The sequence below is a fragment of the Tachypleus tridentatus genome, unplaced genomic scaffold, assembly GCF_004210375.1.
Source record: "Tachypleus tridentatus isolate NWPU-2018 unplaced genomic scaffold, ASM421037v1 Hic_cluster_2, whole genome shotgun sequence".
NCBI classification, from domain to species: Eukaryota; Metazoa; Arthropoda; class Merostomata; order Xiphosura; family Limulidae; genus Tachypleus; species Tachypleus tridentatus.
The window spans coordinates 33,640,261-33,662,962 of NW_027467782.1; the positions used below are offsets into that span (position 1 = coordinate 33,640,261).

The 22,702-nt window shown below is 34.5% G+C and overlaps 1 protein-coding gene across 19 annotated transcripts in view; it reads left to right on the forward strand.

Moving 5' to 3' along the window:
- The window catches only part of LOC143242176 (serine/threonine-protein kinase atr-like), a 38,564-nt gene that overhangs the window by 11,586 nt on the left and 4,276 nt on the right, over positions 1-22,702 (forward strand). For 4 of the 19 annotated variants that reach the window (XM_076485510.1, XM_076485521.1, XM_076485525.1 and 1 more), the window contains 5 exons: positions 2,312-2,377; positions 7,471-7,550; positions 14,486-14,626; positions 15,420-15,562; positions 18,549-19,578. In XM_076485510.1, the coding sequence (XP_076341625.1) occupies positions 2,312-2,377; positions 7,471-7,550; positions 14,486-14,522 (183 nt within the window). In that variant the 3' untranslated portion in view covers positions 14,523-14,626; positions 15,420-15,562; positions 18,549-19,578. Of the gene's footprint in view, positions 1-2,311; positions 2,378-7,403; positions 7,551-14,485; positions 14,627-15,419; positions 15,563-18,520; positions 19,582-22,702 lie in introns of those variants that run through there. The other 15 variants (XM_076485515.1, XM_076485518.1, XM_076485511.1 and 12 more) reach the window with 13 other exon arrangements.

The following is a 22,702-nucleotide window of genomic DNA, read 5'->3' on the forward strand; positions in this document are numbered from 1 at the left end:
TGTACCACACACTGCAAAAGTAATTGTTGAGCATTTTAGTCATCCTAAGTGGTGCTCAGCAATAACATATGGTAAATGTACATTTTTATTCTTTAAGTTATGTTACATTTTGAAATTTGAATGACAGTATGATTACTTTCTAACATTTAATGTAGAATATCCTGTTTGTGAAATAAAATTTGGCATCAACATTATCCATGTCTGTTCTTCTGTAATTTCAAAAGTAAATGTTGAGTTTTGTTTCTTTGTGCAACTTTTCAAACTGGAGACAGGCAAATGATTGAACAGAGACCACTATTTGCAATATATGATGTATGGTCAAAAGTTCTAAGACTTCACTTTTATTGCACAGAACAATGTACATACATCAGTATTATATTATATCCCGTTCAAAGTAATCCCTCCAGCTAATACACACTTGTCCTGATGTTCCTGCCATTTTCGAAAGCCTTCAACTTTTGTGTGACTAAGTTCTGCTTTCACACAATTGTGGATGGTTGGAATGTCATCAAATCACCTTCCTTTCAACTTAATTTTGATTTTGGGAACAGAACAAAATCACATGTGGCAAGATTGGGAGATTACAGGGGTGTGGTATCACAGGAATGTTTCTTTCTGCCAAACGTTCTTGAACAGATACAGCACTATGTGAAGGTGCATTGTCGTGACAGAGAAACCAATAATCATTTTCCACAGCTCGCAGCAGTTTCTTCTAATTTCTTCCCTCAAGCAAATTAGGACCTTTTTATAAAATGCTTGGTTAACTGTCTGGCCATTAGGCACGCATTCATGATGAACAATACCTTGAACATCAAAAAACACGATCAACATTGTCTTTACATTTGATCAAGACTGTCATGTTTTTTTGGAAGTGGTGATGATGGAGATTTCCACTGGGGTGACTGAAATTTCGTTTCAGGGTCATAACTGTGTACCCATGACTCAATCACCAGTAATAATGATGTTGATGAAATTTGGATCAATTTCTAGCCTTCTTTTCAGATCCTCACACACTTGTTGATGGTGAAACTTTTGGTCATCCATCAACAGCCTTGGAAAAAATTTTGCAGACACTTGACACATGCAGAGTTTTTCAGCTAAAATCACATGACATAATGCAAAGGAAATGTTCAGTTTGTCAGCAATTTCATGAATAGTTAATCTTTGATGACTTTGACTATTTTCTTTCATCTTAGCAACCATTTCATCAGTGGATGATGTCGGTGATTGCCCAGAATGGTCGTCATCTTTGACTGATTTCTGGACATCTTGGAAGTGTTTTATCCACTGATAAACAACAGTTTTACTTAAGCAATCATAATTAAAAGCAGTTCTTAACATTTCAATGATTTCTGTTCCTACTGTACCATTTTTCATAAAAAATTTGATGCAAACATGTTGCTTTTATTTTCTGTCCATTTATATTTCAACAGAAGCAAGAGATGCTTCTGTCTTTGAACACGGGTATAAGGTCTGGATAAGTGGTTTATCCGTGAGGTAGATCACTATTTGTACTTTGTACACACCTCAGTAAAGCTTACTGCCTCTGTACTGGCACCTGTAACAGAAGAAATCTTTTTTGATCAGAACTCATATATAAGATATATCAAGTTGTTTATGAGTTATGTTTGGAATATTATTGTGTGAGTAAACATTCAAATAATAAATAATATATATTAAAACAAGAACACTTGAGTTCATGTCCTTTTTAAGTCACACAGTTTGAAAAATTATGAGTTCTCTTACATAGTAAAAGTTGAGCTAAGATAGTCCATTTTATTGATTCCATAAACTGTAGTGGGAAACTATTTTGTAATTTTAAAAAACAAATAGTCTTTTTTTGCTAGTACTTATTAGTCAAGAAAATATAATATCAACAAAAGTATCATATTTTGTAATTGTTATTGTATGTATGTATATATATTATCTACACTGTATGAATATTCAAACTAAATCTACATCATGGGAAAAGAAAATGGCTCCTTAAAGAACTATGTACATCTACTTATTGTAGTTGTTGTATATAGTTGAAATCTAGTCATTTATTTGAAAGGGATGAAAATAAGTATGTGTATCTGTATCATAGTAATAGTTCTTAGTTTAAATTTAGCTATTTATTTGAAACAGATTAAAATAAGTATGTGCATTTGTTTATCCTAGTTATGGCTTTTATTTTAAATCTAGCTATTTATTTGGAACAGGTGACATAGAGATTTGCATCTGTTTACCTTGTTTGTTGTCAGGGTGTTTTAGTTTATTGTATATATAAATATATATATATATATATATATATGGGCTGGATTCTTTGTAGTTGGTGTCTGGGACTTGGCAACAAATTTCAATAACAAACAAACAGCATACAGTTCTCTTGTTTCAGGTAATAATGTATTAAAACAATTAAAATGTATAAACAAATGTTTTTTTCATTATTTGCTAGCACAGTTGTATCTAGAGCATTAAATACTTGTCTTCTTTTCATCAAAATCCACATAGCCTGGTCCAGTTACTTTAGAATCCAATTTACAAAACAAATTAATTCTTGTCTTCTATGTTGTTACAATATAGTTTGTGATAATTTCAAGTTAGAAATCACCAATATATGCTTTTTTATGGCTAAACTCACAATCACACAGGCTAGATCTATCTGTTCAATCAAACTAACCCAAACTACATTTTTGACACACATTTTTATAACCTCACAGAGGTCTTAAACATTTTTCACATTATGAATTATTGTGATAAAATAATATTCAATCAAAACAATGAGAAAAATTTAGAAGTTTCTAATAAAATAATGCAATAGTACAGCAAGTATAAATCACAGTCTGTGATTCGTACACAGAAAAGTAATTATAAACTACTGCTACTAAAAATAACTAAATTGAACACTCTCTCTTATACTACTTAAGTAATAACACTTACATTAAACTTAAACACTTGTGTGGATATAACAATAAGCTTCTCTTTAAGAAACGTGTTTACAATTATTTTTTGTACTATATACAAAGACTGTTTCCAGTTCATCCAAAAAGTCTACTCATACAGTCTGCACCAACATTTGCAGTCCTCTTGTTGGATTCAATGTGGGACCAGAAGTTCTTGGGGTACAATACCTAACTCATGATTATTACACATTCAGTTTTATACCTCTGGATCTTTGCAAGTGGTTGATGATTCATTTGGATGATGAACTCCTTCCATACAGACTGTTGAAGAAGTTCCAAATGTCAGTATGGTGGCCAAACACTTCTTGAGTCACAGATCTCACTGCTCAGTGTCTTTCTGAACAGATCCCTGAGTTTCTTCAGATGGTTACATCGTACACAATGTTGGTGGTTTTTTTGCAACATTTTTCTCATCAAGAAGTTGAATGCTGCTGCTGAATTGATTAATCCAGATGGCATCTTTCTTGAATTGGTACCATTCATCAGGTGTCAAAAAGGCTGTCTTCTCTTGAAACTTTGCCAATACACTTTTCTGAGATTGACCTTAGTGAAGAACTTGGGCCCATTTATTTTCACTGCAATAGCATCTGGGTTGCCCATAGGTTTGGAGCCAAATTCTGTCATAAAGTTTATTTTCTGGAAATCTGTACAGATGGTTGTGAGACATTCATGGTCTTCATGATTACCACCAGTGAACAGTAAACTTAATTCAAAGGCCCAGTTATTCCAGCTTCTAACATTACTTTAACTTTTAGCTTAATCAGGCTTTTATTATGTAGAACATTTGGTAGGGCTTCACTTTGACTAAGTTCTTGGTCATGGTCACAGTCTGTCTGGCTTTATCTGTCTGTGGAGACAGGTGCACACTGCTACTTCTTTCTTCAATTTGCCATTAATTTCTTCATTGATGTTGACACTTTTGTACATGTCATCTACACCCAGTGGTCTCAGATTTTCATTTTTTTGTGTGTGTGAAAATTACTAACCTTCAGATGAGTTTGTTGTGTCTTTAAGGAACAGAAACCTTCTTTCTGAAATGTTAATCCTTGGACTTCTTATCATAGAAGCATTTCTGTCTGACATCGGCTGCATACAAACTTGTTTGAGTGAGTTGACAAGTCTTCTACAGTTGGTTTCTTAGGTCTAACACATATTGGTATATGCGCATCACTTCTGACTCTTCTTCTGTGAACAGTTTTCACAGTATCTGCATTGGACCTCATACTGCTCTTCCATGCAGTAACATGAATACTGAAAATCTTATATTTACATACGAGAATTATTAATAAGCAAATACTACTGCCTGGAGGTACTTGTCCTGGTCACGTGGTCTTTTCTCGAACATTTTCATCATGCTCTTTAGGACGTCATCAACTGTCTTGCAAAGAGCTGCTTAGTGCTGATGAGTCTGCACACCTCTTGAATCAATTTTGAGGTAAACTAGGTCCCTCTGTCACTTGAGACTTCTTTTTAAAACCCTTCTCTGCAGAACACCTATAAGGAAGGTTTCTGCGAGTTTCTCTGTCTTTGGTAGTGCTATGGCTTCTGGGTAAAGTGTTACATAGCTACTATCATCACATACATATTGCTCATGTCAGGTGTTAGTTGTCCAATCAAGTCCATGGCAACTGTGTTGGATAGCACTCCTATAAGAGACATTTCATCTCATGGCTCTATGGCTACATTCATTCTAGGTAGAGTCCCTTTATTTTGTATGCCATCTTGTTTATTCCTTGGTGTCATTTCAAAAGTTACTTGTTGGCCAACTTCTTCATTACTTGAGTCTAGTGCTTTGTTGGTACAATGATCTGTTTAACTTCTGATAGAAGTGCTTTGATAGATATGATACAGCACTTCCTTCTGATTCTCTGTTCTGTATATCCTTTTTTTCCTCATTTTTGTGCTCAATTGTCTCTTAGACATTGTTTCAAAGTTTCATCATTGAAGGGTCTTTCTTCTGTGCTTCCTTCAATTCCCATAGACATACATACACAATGTCACTTTTTTGAGATTTGCAGAGGGTTGATGTTTTGCTTGCTTTTATTTTTTTGAATTCTTGTGGTGACTGCAGATACTTCATCAGTCTCCTTTCTGTCTGGTTCCTTCAAATTTCTGTTGTCAGGTATATTGCTGATTACCATGTCATAGATGGGTGCTTTCTTATGTGTTGTCTCAAGTTCTCCCACATAGTATGGAGTTTCCCCTTTATTGTTACTATAGGAAACTTTCTCACTGTCCCATCAGTCAGCACACATATATGTACTTTTGCCATTATCTGGTCATTTGATACTAGAGTAATTCTCACTTCTTCTCCCAGTGTTTCATTTCACTGTCATGTTCTTGTTGCCAAACATAGTGTTCACCTACTGATAAGTTGTGATTGATCCGTTTGTTAATTTGAACTGACTGTCATTCAAGTACTGTTTAATCATGAATTATTTTATGTGATTTCTGGCAACAGTGACAATCATTCTTCTCTAGTATCTTACTAGCACCATCTTTGTAGGTAACTCTAACTGCTTGATTTGAGATTCTTGTTGGTTGCAAACTTGCAATCATATCACAATATGTCTCATTTTCTAACAAGTGTAGTATCTCCCATTTGTCTGACGACTTCTTGTCACCTGTGGTGGCATCCTGCTTGTAATCCCTCTTGTTGGCTTTGAATGGTTATGATTGGATTTGCCTGTTATGTTCTCCCCATGGGCTTCCACATACTATTTTGCCAGCTTGATCATCTTTATCATGTCATTTGGTGCTCTTTCTGGTACAAAAAATGACATGTAAGTGGAGTACATGATAATGAATTATTCATCTGTTAGTAGGTTTACCAGTCCTTCAAAACTATCTTCACACTTGGCCATGTAAATTCACCTTGTGAAATATTGCTGTAGACATGCCACAAACTGAAATATAGTTTCTCTAGTGTCAACTTTGCCTTTTCTAAATTCTAACAAAAACCATCCTATGTAATTTCATTGCATTTCAGCAAGGCAATTTTTAACATATTCTAGTCCATGGCATCTTCTGATATTACACCTACATACACTTGTAGTCCTTTTACTGTGAAAAGGAAACTAAGCCAAAATGTCAAATTGTTTTTGTCCCAGTTTTGACCTTGAGGGGTGAATCTTTCACTTCTCATTAGATCATTCATGTTGTCTTTCTATTCATCAAGTTTTGTCAGCCCATTGTTAATGATCCTTCAATTTGCTTGTTAAACTTAGTGACTTCAAGTTGTACTGTTATATTCTCTTTGTTTTTTAGTCTCTCCTCTCTCTCAGTTTCCAGTTTTTCATTTCTTTTTTCAGCCTTTCTTTTTCTTCTCTTTTTTGTTGTTTGTTTCTCTCTTTATGTCTTGTTGTTGTGTAACAAACTCTCATATATCACCATCTTTAAGGCTAAGTTATTTGCCCTTCACCATCCACTTATCAAAGCCAATTAAAATGGTGTATATGTGGCCTCTACAATATTTATTCTATTGCTTCAGCTGTGAATTTATAGGCCTATGCTTTACAGTAAGTGTCTGACTTGTTGGGATTTTAACAGTGAAGAAACAGCATAGAGTTCACTTTTTTTTAAATAATAGTAAATTAAAGCAAGTCAAACATATATTCAAATGTTCATTACACTGTTGGCTATTACAGTTGTATCCAAATCTTTAAATTGTTGTCTTCTTTTCTTAAAGCTCACACAATCTTGTTCATATTATATAATTTTTACTTTGTTGTTACAATACAGTCTGTGATAATTTCACTTCAGAAATAGCCAGAATACACTCTTTATGGCTAAACTCCCACTCAGACTGTCTAGATATATCTAAGTGACCAACTCAAAGTGCATTTTGGATGCATATTTGTTGTCTGAAAGAGGCCTCAGTTGCTTTACACAATGGTCTTCATGGGATATTATGATGCAATAATTTGTGATAGTGTGAAAATCTTGGAAGGTTCTACTGACATGATTCAGCAATATACAACAAGTGCCAATTCACAACAATTTAATCAAAGTATGATACATGCACAGCTATGTAACAAACCTGTGGTAAACCATCTCCACAAAAAATAAGTTAATTTAACACCAAAGATGTATTCAAACTGTTTAAATCTACCTGTTCATTGAGAGCATATGAAAATAAGTTCATACCATGAATGTGATGTTATGTAGAAGATCTTGTAACATAAATTTTCAATTAATTTTGATTTTTGCCATTGGTTATAATCATACACAACATTATAGCAAAGTTCTTGAGAAAAACTTAGTTTCCTTCCTGAGTTTTAAAGTATAATCATAGTATAAATAAACTTTTGTATCTCAATAAGAAAATAAATGCTTTAATTAGCAAAGATGTATTTCCAACATTCAAGTGCAATATATATTTTTTTTATATGTTAGTAATGTAAATGTATTTGGAAGAAGTGAAGAGGCATGTCACTTAAAGATTATTCATGTCTCTAGGAAATATTCAAAATACTTTTTGGATTGATGTGGTAAATTTTGTTCCACTCTTGACTATCTCACATAGTGTAAAATTGTAAGAACTCAGCAGATGGGACCTTTATCAGCAGCCTCCATGGAAAATGGTGGATACAGTCACGTTCTCAGGTAATTATATTAAATCTCCATTTATATAAAAGTATAAATCACCATACATGTTATCATGTTCTTCAGTAATTTTTTATATCTACTTACAAGGGAATAGTTAATACCAGTGTGGATTCCACCATGGTATCAAGTGATTGCAATTGATTTTATTTCTATTTACAAGATAAATTGTATGTACCAGGGTAGATATAATGTTCTCACGTAACTGTTTTTATCACATTATAAGAAAAGTGATGCATTTCATGCTTACAGAATTAAGAAATAAGAGTTTAAATGAAAGTAACTAACAAAGGATTAACAATCATATTGACAAAAGTCTTAAAGTAATGGGCACAAAATAAACTGAAGAAGCAAAAATATAAAAGTTCTGAGGTTACATGGAGAATGGTACATATCATTGTGGATATCTTTGAAGTAATTGTTTTAATGTCTAATTACATGGAGAATGGTACATATCATTGTGGATATCTTTGAAGTAATTGTTTTAATGTCTAATTACATGGAGAATGGTACATATCATTGTTGATATTTTGAAGTTATTGTTTTAATGTCTAATTACATGGAGAATGGTAGATATCACTGTGGATATTTTTGAAGTAATTGTTTTAATGTCTAATTACATGGAGAATGGTACATATCATTGTGGATATCTTTGAAGTAATTGTTTTAATGTCTAATTACATGGAGAATGGCATATATCATTGTGGATATCTTTGAAGTAATTGTTTTAATGTCTAATTACATGGAGAATGGTACATATCATTGTGGATATCTTTGAAGTAATTGTTTTAATGTCTAATTACATGGAGAATGGTACATATCATTGTGGATATCTTTGAAGTAATTGTTTTAATGTCTAATTACATGGAGAATGGTACATATCATTGTGGATATCTTTGAAGTAATTGTTTTAATGTCTATCATTGTGGACAAGGAGAAAGGCACATATCATTGTGGATATCTTGAAGTAATTGTTTTCATGTGTAGTTACATGATGAATAATATTTACCATTGTGGATTTCTTCAGGTAGTTGTTCCCCTCATTCTGGATTCCTGTGATTGGTGAGGGGACCTCCCAGGGGAGGTTCTGTTCTTTTAGTTTACCTCTTTTGTGATCTAAAGATCCACCAACATGTGTGTTGTGCATGGTGACCCATGAAGAGGAGGAGAAGATCCTGATGGTTGAGGGGTCCAACCCTAACATACCACTGTGGCCTTGAATTCCTGTAGATGGGCAGCCTTGGGGTGGCTCCCCTTGGGTCAGTTGGCTGGTTCACTTGGCCTAGGGTTAACCAAGTACCAGTGTTGGATGTTCTCAGCAGGTGTTGTGGACATTGTATCTGATGCTGGTGTTTGGGTATAGTGCTCATGAAACCCTGGTGTTGCTCCAGTGTTCTTGTTTGGCATTGTAATGCCATCCACTCATAGGGCTTTATGGTGGGTGGGGACAGTGGACACCGAAAAATTCATTTTTTATTATGGACCATCCAAATAAAAAGTTAACCAAAATAGTGAAAAACAGTTTATGAGTAAACAATCACATCTTGAAGATTCTGAGCAGCAATCTTTAACATTTGTAACTTCTGTACCTTATTTTATTATACTACATTTTCTTTCAGACAAACCTTTAGGGCAAATGTCTCCCTTTTTCATTCAGAAGGGACCAGAAGGTCTCACTGGCTCTCCAAAGTTGGTCAGAAGGATTCGCTCTTGTGACATATTGGTAGAAATATCCACATCTCGAGCACAGTGAATTCCTCTTACATTCCAAGGCAATATACCTATTGAGGTTATGCCTCATTCAACTTTGAATTCGTAACAAGAAGTTATTGTTGATAGGGATTTGAAGAACATCCTGAGTCAGAGATTCCCACTGGTTTCTCCCACCACAAGGAGTTTCTTCAGTAAGGTGTATCTCCACTCCCAAAGATGGAATTTTGATGCCGATCAATGTCCTCATTTTAACATTTACATCACAGCATCCACCTGCTACCAACAAGGCAGGTTATTTTAACTGCAAGGTACGGCCATACATTCCAAACCCTCTCGGATAGTTCCAGTGTCAGCCATTTGATCACTCGGAGACATCATGTCTTGGTTCCTTTACATGTGCTCGTTGCAGTGGCAAGGATTATGGTGTCTATGAGTATGAAACAGACCCTTGTTGCATCACTTGCAATGGCTCTCACCCATCTTACTTTTATTCTTGCCCTAAATGGTTGGAAGGAATAAAAGGTACAGTGTTTAAAGACGATTCAAAACATTACTTGCCCTGAGGCTTGAAAATTGCTATCTACCACTTTATGTTGGACTTATGCTGATGCACTTCATTCCACTACTACAGTGGGAGTACAGACAGATCTCTCTGTACCTCCAAAAGAATCATTCTCAAAACAAACAGAAAGTCTTCTGACATCCATGGTTAAAAAAGTTAATGAATCAATGTCAACACCCATCTTTGTCTCTAACATTAATTTCAGCAAACCCCAATATCTGCTTCCTTTGGTTTTGGTTACACTTTCTTCTCCTTTCCCAAGGTGCAAAATGATCATTTGTTTGCACCCTAAGTCACTGGAATCCTCTTCTAACAACAAAGACTTGCCCAATCAACCCAGGGTAGGATCCATTGAGGTTGGTAAACCTCCCTCGAATAAAGACAATAAAGAAATAAAACATGGTCTGCACCCAATTTGCCTACACATAAATAAAAGTAGCCACCTTGATACAATGGAACTGTTGAAGTTTACATTCTAATCTGGGTGACATCAAAACACTTATTTCTTTCTACCATCCTGTATGTCTTTCCTTACAGGAAATCTTTCTGAAACTTGCTGATACAATCACCTTTCAGCAGTTTTCTTTGTACAGAAATGACAGGCTGTGTGATGGACAAGTGCATGGAGGGGTAGCACTGTTGGTTGATCAGCATGTGCTTACCCTGTCTTTGTTACTCAACACACCCTTGGAGGCTGTAGCCATTTGTGTTTCTTTGTGTCGTACCATCACTGTTTGTTCTCTCTACCTGTTGACTAGAGAGACCTATGATCAATCAGACCTTGATGCTCTCATTAAACAGTTGCCATCTCCATTTTTAATGCTGGGGGGCTTTAATGGAAATCGTCCCCTCTGAGGAAGTGCTGATATTGATGGGAGGGTCACTCCATAGAGTGTATGCTCTCAGATCACAACTTTTCTCTCTTCAATAGTGGTTCTTATACTTATTTTCATGCATCTAGTCAGTTCTTTACTGCTTTTGATCTCTCCATTTACTCCCCTTCACTATTCTCCCACTTTTCGTGGAGGGTTGACAATAACCCATGCAGCAGTGATAATTTTTCTACAATTTTGAGAGAGACTGGCTGTGGTCAATGCCACCCAACCCATGTGCACCAATGGAAAAAGGATCAAGCAAACTTGCTCTCTTTCACTGTTCTTACAGAACTTGATCCTGCCATCATCTGTATGCCATCAATAGACGACTGTGTGACAGCAATAACTGACTGTATTGTACAGAAAGCTGCTCAAAGTATTCCTAAAGCCTTGACATGTTTTCCACAATATCATCATCTGTGGTGGAATCTTGCCTGCCACATGGCACAGAAGACTCAAAAATGGACGTGGGATACTTTTCATAGGTATCCCACATTCTCGAATCGCATCGCTTTCCAACAGGCCCGTGCACATGCTTGGTGGGTAATATGTCAAAGCCAGAAGGACTCTTGGATTAAGTTCACAATCAACATATCACCAGTTGGGCAGAGTGATCACTTCTTTCCTTTGAGCTGATTGTCTCTGTGACTATAATCGTCCCCTTACACTGGCTCTTCATCAGTCTGTCAGTACATTCGGTTGGACCTGATGATGTGCTCTATGAAATGCTGTGCTATCTCTCTCCTGCTTCTCTTGCTGTTTTTCTGATTGTTTTCAACCAGATGTGGCAGGAGAATGTTTTCCTGATGCCTGGCACTGAGCTATATTCCTATCTTTCTCTAAGCCTGGGAAGGATCCGAAGATTCCTTCAAACTACCATCCAATTGCTTTGATGAAATGTCTCTGTAACACCTTAGAGAGGATAGTTAAAGCTCGTCTTGTTTGGTTCCTTGAAGAAAATAACCTCCTTTCGCCCACCCAGTGTGTGTTCTAACGACAGTGCTCCACCATGGACCACTTGATTCGACCTGAAACATTAATCAGAGAAGCTTTTCTCAAATGACAAAATCTTGTATCAATATTCTTTGATATTGAGAAGGCTTGTGACACAACATGGAGGTATGGCATTTCGCGAGACCTCCATATATATGGGTTACTTGGCCATTTACCCATGTTTATTAAAAAATTTTTTAATGGACAGGTGATTCCAAGTTCATGTGGGTTCAACACATTCCAGTTTTTATCTACAGGAACTTGGAGTTCTTCAGGGCTGTGTTTTGAGTGACACATTTTTCAGTATAAAGATTAATGCCATCACTGAACTACTCCCTCTTACTGTTGCATACGGTCTCTATGTCAATGACTTTCACATTTCATGTCAATCATCAAACATGCAGTATATTGAGCGACAGCTACAAACTGCCCTCAATTGTTTTCTGAAGTGGATCACTGCAAACAGTTTTAATTCTCTCTCTCTAAAACTGTTTGTATGCACTTTTGCCACCAATGGGGTATTCACCCTGATCCTGAACTCAATATTGGTGAAGTTGTGCTAACTGTGGTCCCTGAAACAAAGTTCTTTGGGCTTATCTTTGACTGTAAGCTGAGCTTCATACCACACATCAAGCAGCTACAGGTCAAATGTACAAGAGCACTGAACATCCTCCATGTCCACTCTTTCACATCTTGGGAAGTGGATCAATGTTCTTTGCTAAAGATATATCAGGCTATTACTTGTTCAAAACTGGAGTATGGATCACTGGTCTATGGCTCTGCCAGCACCTTGGCCTTCAAGATCATCATCAGGGACTTCAGCTCTGCACCAGGGCTTTCAGCACTTCCCCTGTTCATAGCTTATACGTAGAATCTCATGAACCTTCTTTGCACCTCTGCCGTTTGCAACTGTCTTTACTGTATTCTTCAAAACTTCAGTCCTTACCATAACATTCCACCTGGGATTATGTTTTCCTTCCTCAGTGGGCCATGCTTTTGTAAAACAGACAGTCAGCCATTGCTCCTTTTGGCCTTTGTATCCAAGTACAGTTGGATGAATTGGGTCTATCCTTGGATAACATTTGCTGTATCCACTGGTCAGCTCATCCTACCATGGCTTATTACAGTCCCAAGATGTAACCTTTCTTTAAGTCATCTGAGAAAAGCAGACACTCCTGATTGGAAATACTGTATGTTATTTGCAGAACATCTTTCAAACCACCCTTCCATTCCAGATGGTTCAAAATCAGGTGACTCTGTGGGCTCAGCCATGGTTTGGTGGTTGTGCACAGAATCCTCTCTACAGTTTCTGTGTTCACTGCTGAACTGTATGTCATTTCTCTTGTCCTGTATCACACAGAAGCTAAGCAGTACTCAAATTGTACTATTTATACTGACTCGCTTAGTTCTCTACTGGTCCTTGAATTGTTTCATCTTAGTTCTTACTGATATTCAAAATCGACTGGCCCATTTCTCTTTAACATCTACTTCTGTCCAGTGTTTCTAGATACTGGGCCACATTGGTATTTGCAGGAACGAGCTTGGTGACACTGCAGATAAATCTGTCTGCTCTGGCTCTATCACTGCTGTTTCTGTTCCATACGTGGACTATGGTCCTGTATTCAAGGCTCAGCTTCATGCCAGTTAGCAGTCGACTTGGAGTGAGCAACGTGAAAACAAGCTTTTCTAAATAAAACGTGCTATTGGACTTTGGCTATCTTGCTTTCTTAAGGACCAAAAATGGAAAGAGGAAAATGTCCTAACTAGACTACACATTGGTCACAGTTTTTTAATTCATCGTTTTCTTTTATCTGGGACTGATGCACCAATGTATTGTCTGTTACATTAAGCCACATTTTACTGTTTCGGTGTCATTACAACTTAATTATGGCACCATTTTAAACATGTTTTGTCCCAAGGTTTATTTGTTAGATATTGTTATTGGCGATGGTGACATTGTCCACCTTTGAAATGTTTTTAGTTGTTTAAAGTCTATTAATCTTTTTTAATGCTATTTAAGTTTGTTTTTTTTTACTTTATATATTAGACATTTTTTTGATGTGATTCACTTTTAAGGATCAAAGTACATCTAGTTCAATCTAAAATTAGAAAATGGCCATAACATCCAATAACTTGAAACCAGGAATGGAAAGACCAACTTCAGGTGACTGATGCTACTTTTTAACTACCTGTTGGTCATTCTGGCAAGTTATGATAATTATAATTATGCTATAAAAAGTCCTTCACAACTTGTATTACTGTAGTTTTCTTCTTACTGCTGTAGACTAGATGTAAAAGTTGGATTTAATGCTATTTGTGTTTTTAATTCAAAAATGTAACTTTGTTTTGTTTTATTTTAATTTCCTTTAATGAATTTTAATAATTTTACTTTACTTTTAACTTTTAACCAGATGTTTGGTGCACATAGCCTGGTTGCTAGAACACCAAATCAACCAGCCATCCATGTAATTGTTTCCATGTCTAGTTGCATGGAAATGTTACATTATATTTGGGGGTATCATCATATCATCAGATATTATTCTTTTATCTTAGTAACAGTGAATTAGAAGTATGTTTTTTTATTATGCTGCTTTCAGCTGTGTTTTCTTTTTCATGCTAAAAAATGTTTAAATGGTTTAGAAAGATATTTAACATGATTCTCTATCTCAGTTGTGTTTTTCTTTTGTTAGTTTACTTTTTTTATATATATATACTAGTTTTTCTGTATTCGTCAGACACTGAAATGTAGTTTGTTAAGATTTTAGGGAGTATGTGTTTGTTTTTTCTTCCAGACTACACATGTTGACAGATATGGAGAAAGCAGTCTAAGTTTTTTACAGGTCTCTGCCCTTCATTTCAAGGAAGCTACTCCTCAGTCAGTAGATTGAACTCCACTCTTAGAAGAGTGGAGAGGAAGAAGAAAATTGGTTCAAGTATGTGTTTCAGGTTTTACTTTTATTGCAAATAGAATATATAAAACTGCAGTCTCAAAAGCTAGGAATGATTTTTTTATCTAATGATATTGATAATTTAACTTATAGTTTGTATACATTACTGATTATTTCTTTAAAGCTTTAAAGATACCAAATGAGATGTGAAGAGAAAAATAGAAAGCACTTATCATTCTTGTTTTAAAAAAAAAGTGTCTCATTATATATCGGGAGCAGCTACTCTAATGATAAGAACTTCAACATTTATATCTTTGATATTGTACATTTTTTAGGTACGAGAACACATTTCTGAGTTTAAAAACATAAATTGTTTAAAGCAGATTATACAATATAAATAATAAAGAATCATTTAATGATCATATACACAAACGTTTTAAAATAATTAGTATACTAATAATCAAAGTCTACATTAAAACAAAGATTAAAATTTTATTAATCTAACCTTGAACAGGCACTTATAGTTCTGTTTGTCTCTCTAGAAATAATTAAAAGTAATATAGAAATGAAATTTACTGAAATACCATGACCCAAACTTAAAGATATACCATTTTAATTATAACAACTGTTTCATTGGTTTTCATATAATATTTGTCTATTTTTACTTAATTCTTTATTTTAAAGGCTAAAATTTAGATGAATTATATTTTATGATTATAAATGTTTGTTAATTGTATATAACTTCCCTTTAAACAGTACTTAGTAGAGGAGATCTTGAATTAGAAATAATATTTTGTATTCATGAGTGTTTTTTTTTTTAAACTTCTTTGTTTTACAGTCCTCACTTCGTTATCAGGAACCTCTTCTTAATCTGTACCGGGTTCTCCTTACAATAGCCAAGAACAACATTCCTGAGCAGACCAAAAAGATTGATTACGAAATCGTAACTTGCTGGTTACAAAGTGCAAAACTTGCCAGAAAGTAGGTTTTATTACACTGCAAATAAATTCTTGTAATCACCTCATCTGTACTGTTCCTTTAACTTTTCAGTCAATTATTAATCTGATCTATTCTTTCATTAATATCATATAGTAACATACATTTCTCTGAAATGTGTATGGAGTATTTCAGAGGCATCAGACCTGGAGGTGTTGTAACATCCCCACTTTTACATATTTTACATGCATAGCAACTGTAAATTATTATATCAATTTTCTGGTGAGGACATGCCCTAAATCTTTACAGACTTAGCTGACTTTGACAGCAGGGGGAAACACTTTTAGCAGCTTCTTATACTTTAAATTCCTCGTTGTACATTTTGCGTGTCTAGTCAAGCACTCCACCTATTTCTCTCCTTCCTGCACCACTAATACTGAAGATATCACATTGAAAAGTTCCTAAACCTGTCAGTGCATGCATGTAGAAGTTATTACTCATTTCTAATTCTTTGTAAGACATTATTGAGCTTTTATGTACATTCTCACAGAGAGAATATTATATAATGTGTTTATGGGGTATCATTTTCTTCTAACACTTTGTTCACATTAACAGAATCATTAATGTTTATTAAAATATTTTAATTTATAATCACAGTAAAGTTATATATTAGTCTCACAATTTATACAAGTAGCACACCTTGGTTGTAAGCTTCTGATGAAAATTTAAACTAAATGCAGTTTTAAAAAAAACAAATTCGTAATCCAGTTTACTGAGTTAAGTTGGGGGAGTATTTCTCATCAAAATCTGACTTTTTGATTCTGTTGTTAGTGTCACATAGTAAAATGTTAAAGAAATAATTTATGATCCATGATGGTGAGAAAAACCTGCTACATAGAGTTTTTCTCTGCCCATACCAGCCGTTTTTACATATATATTTTAATTATGCATTGTCACTTTAGCCTAAAATTATGTCAAGTTAAAAGACATGTATTATTTGTAACCCAGTTATAAGTTTTGAAAGAAAACTTCATATTTAAAATGATTCTATCTTCATAGGTAAGGTCCATAAGTTTTATACAGGAATGATCAAACAAAAGAGGACATTACAAACCAAATCATACTGTTTCAAAAATAATTTTGTTTACCATCTGGCATTGCTTTTATTTCTCTTTTTGTCAACAGTATGATAATGGAGATTTAAATGTGTGCCATTACTCAGAATATTGTAAGAACCATTGAACTTTGTTTAGAATAGATTATTTTTGAAGTTGCTTAATTTTTAGGGATTAGCTTGATACCAGAGTAGCAAAATGTCCAAAATCGTGAGGGTACAGACCTCAAACTTTACAGAAATATGGAGGCCTACTGATGGATGTAATGAAACTAAAGCTTGTTTCAGTTGATCTGATAGATATTTGATTATGTTCTTCTATCTCACATTTTCTGTACATAAGTGAATTAATACAACATTCATGTTTCAGGGGACTGTAAGTCTGGCATAAGAGGTGATGAGGATAACATTTTGTGTGTGTGTGGATTGATATGGTTCTTGTGCAGAACTGGGTTTGAATATGAAAATAATATTGTATTGATAATTTGACAATTACCCCACTAGCAGTTTTCTGAACTTTAAGGTGGAATTATTCTGTGGCATGGTGGGCTTTTATAATAGATTACTTTTACCAGTTACTGTGTATCTCTTATATTTCTGAATTCTAGTGTTTTTTAGTCTTGATGTTTCTACAGCATATTGGAATCCACAGAAGATGCTGTATATGATCTCTCTCTGTTAGGTGATTTGATACAAATTAATTACAGTTGTTTTTGGCTTCTAAATGCTTTTCTGACTTAATATTGTGTACATATCCTGTATATGTGTTTTTAGAGAAATTTCTGACATATAGTTTTCTTCTTAGAGTAATGCTAAAATAATAGGACTTGAAACCCATATAACAAAAGGTAATACGAATAAATGTATACATCTGGTTACTACTGATATCATACATAATCTACCTAGGATATCAATCAATCTAAACTTGTATACCCCTATTGAAAATATTCAAACACAGAGAATGAGTCAATGATTTTGTTGGAGTACTGCAGCTAATGTTGCCACATAGTTGTGCTCTGTCTAACAATTGTACATCTTGACAATATTCTGACAGCACAGTCTCCATTACTGTCATGTAGAAATTACATCTGAAACTTGATAATTAGGCTTTTCAGCTCGTAATCTACAGATTACAGGATTGAACCTCATTACTGAACATGTTTGCCCTCTCAGCTGTGGGAACATTATATATTGTGACAGTCTGTCCCACTATTCAGTCTGACAAAGGTTAGTGGTGAATGGTATTGGCTAATTGCTTTCTATATAATTCATCACTCAAAATTAGAGAAGGCTAGTGCAGATGGCTCTTGTGTAGCTTTGCATAAACATTCAACAACGAGTCTCAGGACACCATGCTTTCTATAATTGATTTAATTTATGGGGATATTAGTTTCTCAGTGCTTGTTTTGGAAGTTTGTTAGTACAGGAATCTGTAAGTGCTGTATCTGGGTTTGTTTTTTTTATGATAATAAATGCTCTTTGTTTTAACTCGTGTATTTTTATAGCCACTTCAAGTTCTTGACATGCTTGAAGCTTTCATGTGTTCATCAACTAATCTTGTGCATATTAATAGCTTGTATTCAAGTTTACTGGCTAAAGTCCAGAACTGGTACTAGATTTGAATCATTAGAATAAATATTATATTTGATAGTAATTCATCTGATAACTGTAGAATTAGTACCATACACTAAGTGAAGAATTTATTTAAGAATGAGTCGTAATTAAATTATATCATTAGATTTAACTGTTATTAAAAACTAAGAAGTATCTGTGTAATAATTAATTGCATAATTATATTAATTATGTAATAATTAATTGCATTATTATATTGCATACATTATGATTAGAATCCATTAATTGTACAATGAATCATGTCCATTAATTTTCAGAATAGTATTTTCAACCTGTGTTTTTTAGAAGTGGTCATCAACAGAGGGCTTATAGTTGTCTGCTAGAAGCTTCAGTATTAAACATACCTGAGACATTTGTGGAAAAATCTAAGTGGCACTGGAATAAAGTAAATATAAATCTCAGTGGTAATATTTTTTGTAATTATTAAAGCAGATACTGTTCTTAGTTGTTTGTAAAACTTTTGATGAAATTATTTAAAGTACCTCTTTTTAATATTTTTGAAATGCCAAAATTGTGAAATTGGAAGCTCCAGGATTTTGCTGTGATTTAAAATTTTTGAACTATTATGTTATAATGTAGTAAATTTGAAAATTATTAATTTATAAATGTCACTTTTTTAAACTTTGAAACTGTTAAATTATGAACATTGTATGTTCTAAATGTATACATTTGGAAGTACAAGATTCTGGAACTTAAAAGCATTAAGAATTTAACCTTGGAAGTGAAAAATTTTTATATTTGAGGCAGTAAAAAATGTTCTCTCATCAAACACCATAACATTTGGTATTTCTAAACTGTAATATTTACTTTGAATCTGAGTTTTTGTGAAGATTATAATGATGAATTTGTAATTAACAAAAATGTTACAGCAGTCTATTTATTTTGGCAATTTACTGGCAAATTTTAGTGTTTAGTTATAACAGTTTTCTGTCGACTTGCATTTTTTGAACTAATAGTAAATAAATAAATTTTATTTATGCATATGATTGTTATCTCAAATTAGAACCACATCAGTGCAGTATTAGTATCTTATACCTCTTAAAAAAGAAACAATTAGTTCAAATGTGAGTTGCATTACATCAAAAATAAAATTTCCAAAATATATTTATATCTTCTTACCTTACAGTTATTATTCAGCTGCTATGGTTTCTTTTCCTTTGTCCATCTAAGTATAGGTCTGATTTTTTTCTCCTTTGCTCCAGTGTTTTATTTCACCTTTAAATCTATCTCATTACACTTTTCACCTTCATCAATGTGACCTCTGTTTTAAAACTGTATATAAGCATTTCTTAACAGGTGCATGTAGTACAGTTGTTGAAGATATTTTATGCATTTTTCAGGTTTTATATTTGACTTTCATGTAGTAAAAAAAAAAATTGTTTGGTATGTACGTTTACAGCTTGAATTCATGAATTAATGTATCCAGCATGGAAACAAATTAGGCCTCTCCTATCTCACCTCTGATATATAACATTGCTCCCAAATTGGGAAAGGAGTCGCTCTTAGTTGAGGCTGTCCATGACCTTATCTGTAGTAAGGTGGAAACATAGGTTTGATGTGGTGGTCTCCAGGGGACTGTGATGCTGAACTTTTAGGTGATCCTGGACATTCTGGAGAGAATTTAGATTTGCTTTTTCTTGTGCCTTCCTTTCATCTGTTTGCTTCTAATGAGGCTAATTTTGATCACCTTTTACCAACTTCTTTTCTTTACTTAGTTCATTCAGTGTGTCATGTTTTTTGTCATTACTTGGTGGGTTTTCCTTGGGGGTGGAAAGGTCTGAAGGTGAGTACTTAGTCTTCCCTCCATTCCCTAATACTGAGGCTCATATAGAGATGTTTACTGCTCAGTTTGGTGAGTACTTAGTCCTCCTTCCATTCCCTGATACTGAGGCTCATATAAGAGATGTTTATTGCTCAGTTTTGTGAAGGGACAGCTATGTCTTGTCTGCCATGTTTGTCAGAACAGCATGTTTAACTCATTATCATGAGGTAGATACACGTTTAGACTCTCAGAGAATAGATCAGCTCCTGAAAATGTGAAGTTCCATAAAGAAGTTTATGCTTAATCTGAATATATCACAGTTTTGTAGGATTTGTTTGACCTTAACTAACACTGTAATATTTACTGTATGGACACTTTTTTTTTGTCCTCATTTCAGTTGTCGACTTCAACACTTTCCTGAATTTTGTGGGTGGTATTTCATTGAAACATATTAGAAGGCATTTGTCTACTTACTGACAACCTCCATGTGTTATATGAGTCCTTTTTTCTCAAACTCTTGATTTTTGCAGGCATTCCAGACCCTTCATATTCAAGGGCTTATGTCACCCATCTGCATTCGTCTTAGTTGTTGGTTGCTTGACTTTCCTCAGCTCTTACAGGAGGTCTAGTTCCAATGTTGTCCTGACCCTAACAACAACCCCTTGTTTCATCATTACTTACAATATTTTATGCCCTTATCTACAGGGTTCCATGTTCAATTGATTGGAGTATTGCCAGCAGTGTAAATGACTACTGTATTCCTTTGTGTCCTGTGGGGACTCATCTACATTAATTTTTGTACATGTAGAAAACCTTTACCACAGATCCATGGGTACTACAGGCCCTTGCATCAGAATTGATCATTCATTTCTCATATCCACTACCATTTTTTCATCATCTTATAGTATTTCACTTCCTGCAAGTCCTCAAATGTTTTAACTTCATTCCATCCATGGTTATCAGAGATGTGTTGGTCATTGGAGTGATTGAGAGAGTTGTTTCAGTTCTTACTAAGGTTTATTTCTGTATATTTGTTGTGCCCATATTGTAATCAGTCTTTTCATTTAAATCAATTCCTAAATCTTCCACAGTTCACGGTGGAGTCATTCCTGATTCTATATTGGTGTTTTTTTGTTGGGAATGTTGTTGACCATGTTTAATGTTGCTAATGCCTATCTACACATTTCCATGGTGAAGTCATCCTGCTACTATCTATGTTTTGTGCACAAGGGTTTGGTGCTGCAGGTCATCTCTCAGCCCTTTAAACTCACACTGGTTCCATATGTTTACAGTTTATAGTTCATGTTATTTTCTTTACCCTATCTCAAAATGGAATCAGTCAATATTAGCTATCTCGTAAACACCAGAAAAAAACAACCAAAAAAGCACCCATCTTTTCTTTCCAGAATGACTTCAAATTGTAACATAAACCTACATTCTTTTATCCCAAGAAGTTTTAAGCTCATAGCAGAATAAATCTACTTATAATTAAACCATTATCCCACCATTATAAGATGTTAATCACCTGGGAAACATGCAGCTCACGTTACATTAATAAATTAAATTTACTCGTGAGTTGCTTGCTCATGAAAAAATATTATTATTACTTATTTTGCCTAAACTAAACTAAAAGGATACTTATTTTTACACTTTAGTTACTTTTATAAATATACATAAAAATAAAAAATAAAATGATTAACCATTTTCATTTTTTTCTTGCTATTGACTATTAAAGTTTACAAATCTTTTTTAATTAACCCCATCCCCTGGGCCTGTGCACACACCATTACATGGACATCTTGCTACTAGTAGCAGCATCACAGCACAGTCAGATACTATTTCTCTAAAGCAAAAAAGATAGAATTTATTATCAGAGCTAAAACTTCTCATTTTCTTTGGAACACTCAACTACCAGCCTTTTGGTCTCTAGTAACCCACCCTTAGGCATTGACAATAGTTCTATTCAGTCATAACTGGACTGGATTGTGCTTATACACCTACCCACTGATTAATCTGTTACCCAGCTTCCTAGCAATGATTTCTTCAATCTCTTGTCGTATTCTGTTGATTGCACGAGATTGGCCTAATCAACCCTTATCTCATATACCATGTACCACTTTTCCCTTAGGGTTTATTTTATGTTGCTTCTGGCCTGTGGACATCACCAGTCAGAGTTATTTGCATTACACTTACAGAGGACACTTTTTCATTCTACCCATGTCCTTCTGTACCCAGATAGGTCCTTCTTACCTTACCACTGGCAGCCAGGGAAAGGGATAAATACTTTTCACTGATTCATCTGACCTCTTTATTTTCACACATATAAATGATTGGGTCCCCATTGTTTCTTATGTCTAATGAAGGCCTTGAGGTGTTAGGTTGCCTAAACTAAAGGTTTTAGTGGTGCTGGACAATGGCTTTTTATTTGTGTCTCTTTAGTTTCCCAGGGCTTACCTCTGGTTACCTCAATGGGATGAGTGGTAGAATTGATCCATATTGATTTTTATGGGCTCTCTCTGAAGGCAAGGAAAATTCTACAAGTCTCAACTTATCAGATTCATCACATTTCTATGTTCATCGTGGCCCAGTTGAATTGCTCACTGGAGGACATTCTGAGCTTGTGTGTGAACCTTCCCCAATACTTTTATCTCACATTATTTACATAATCTGGCATTAT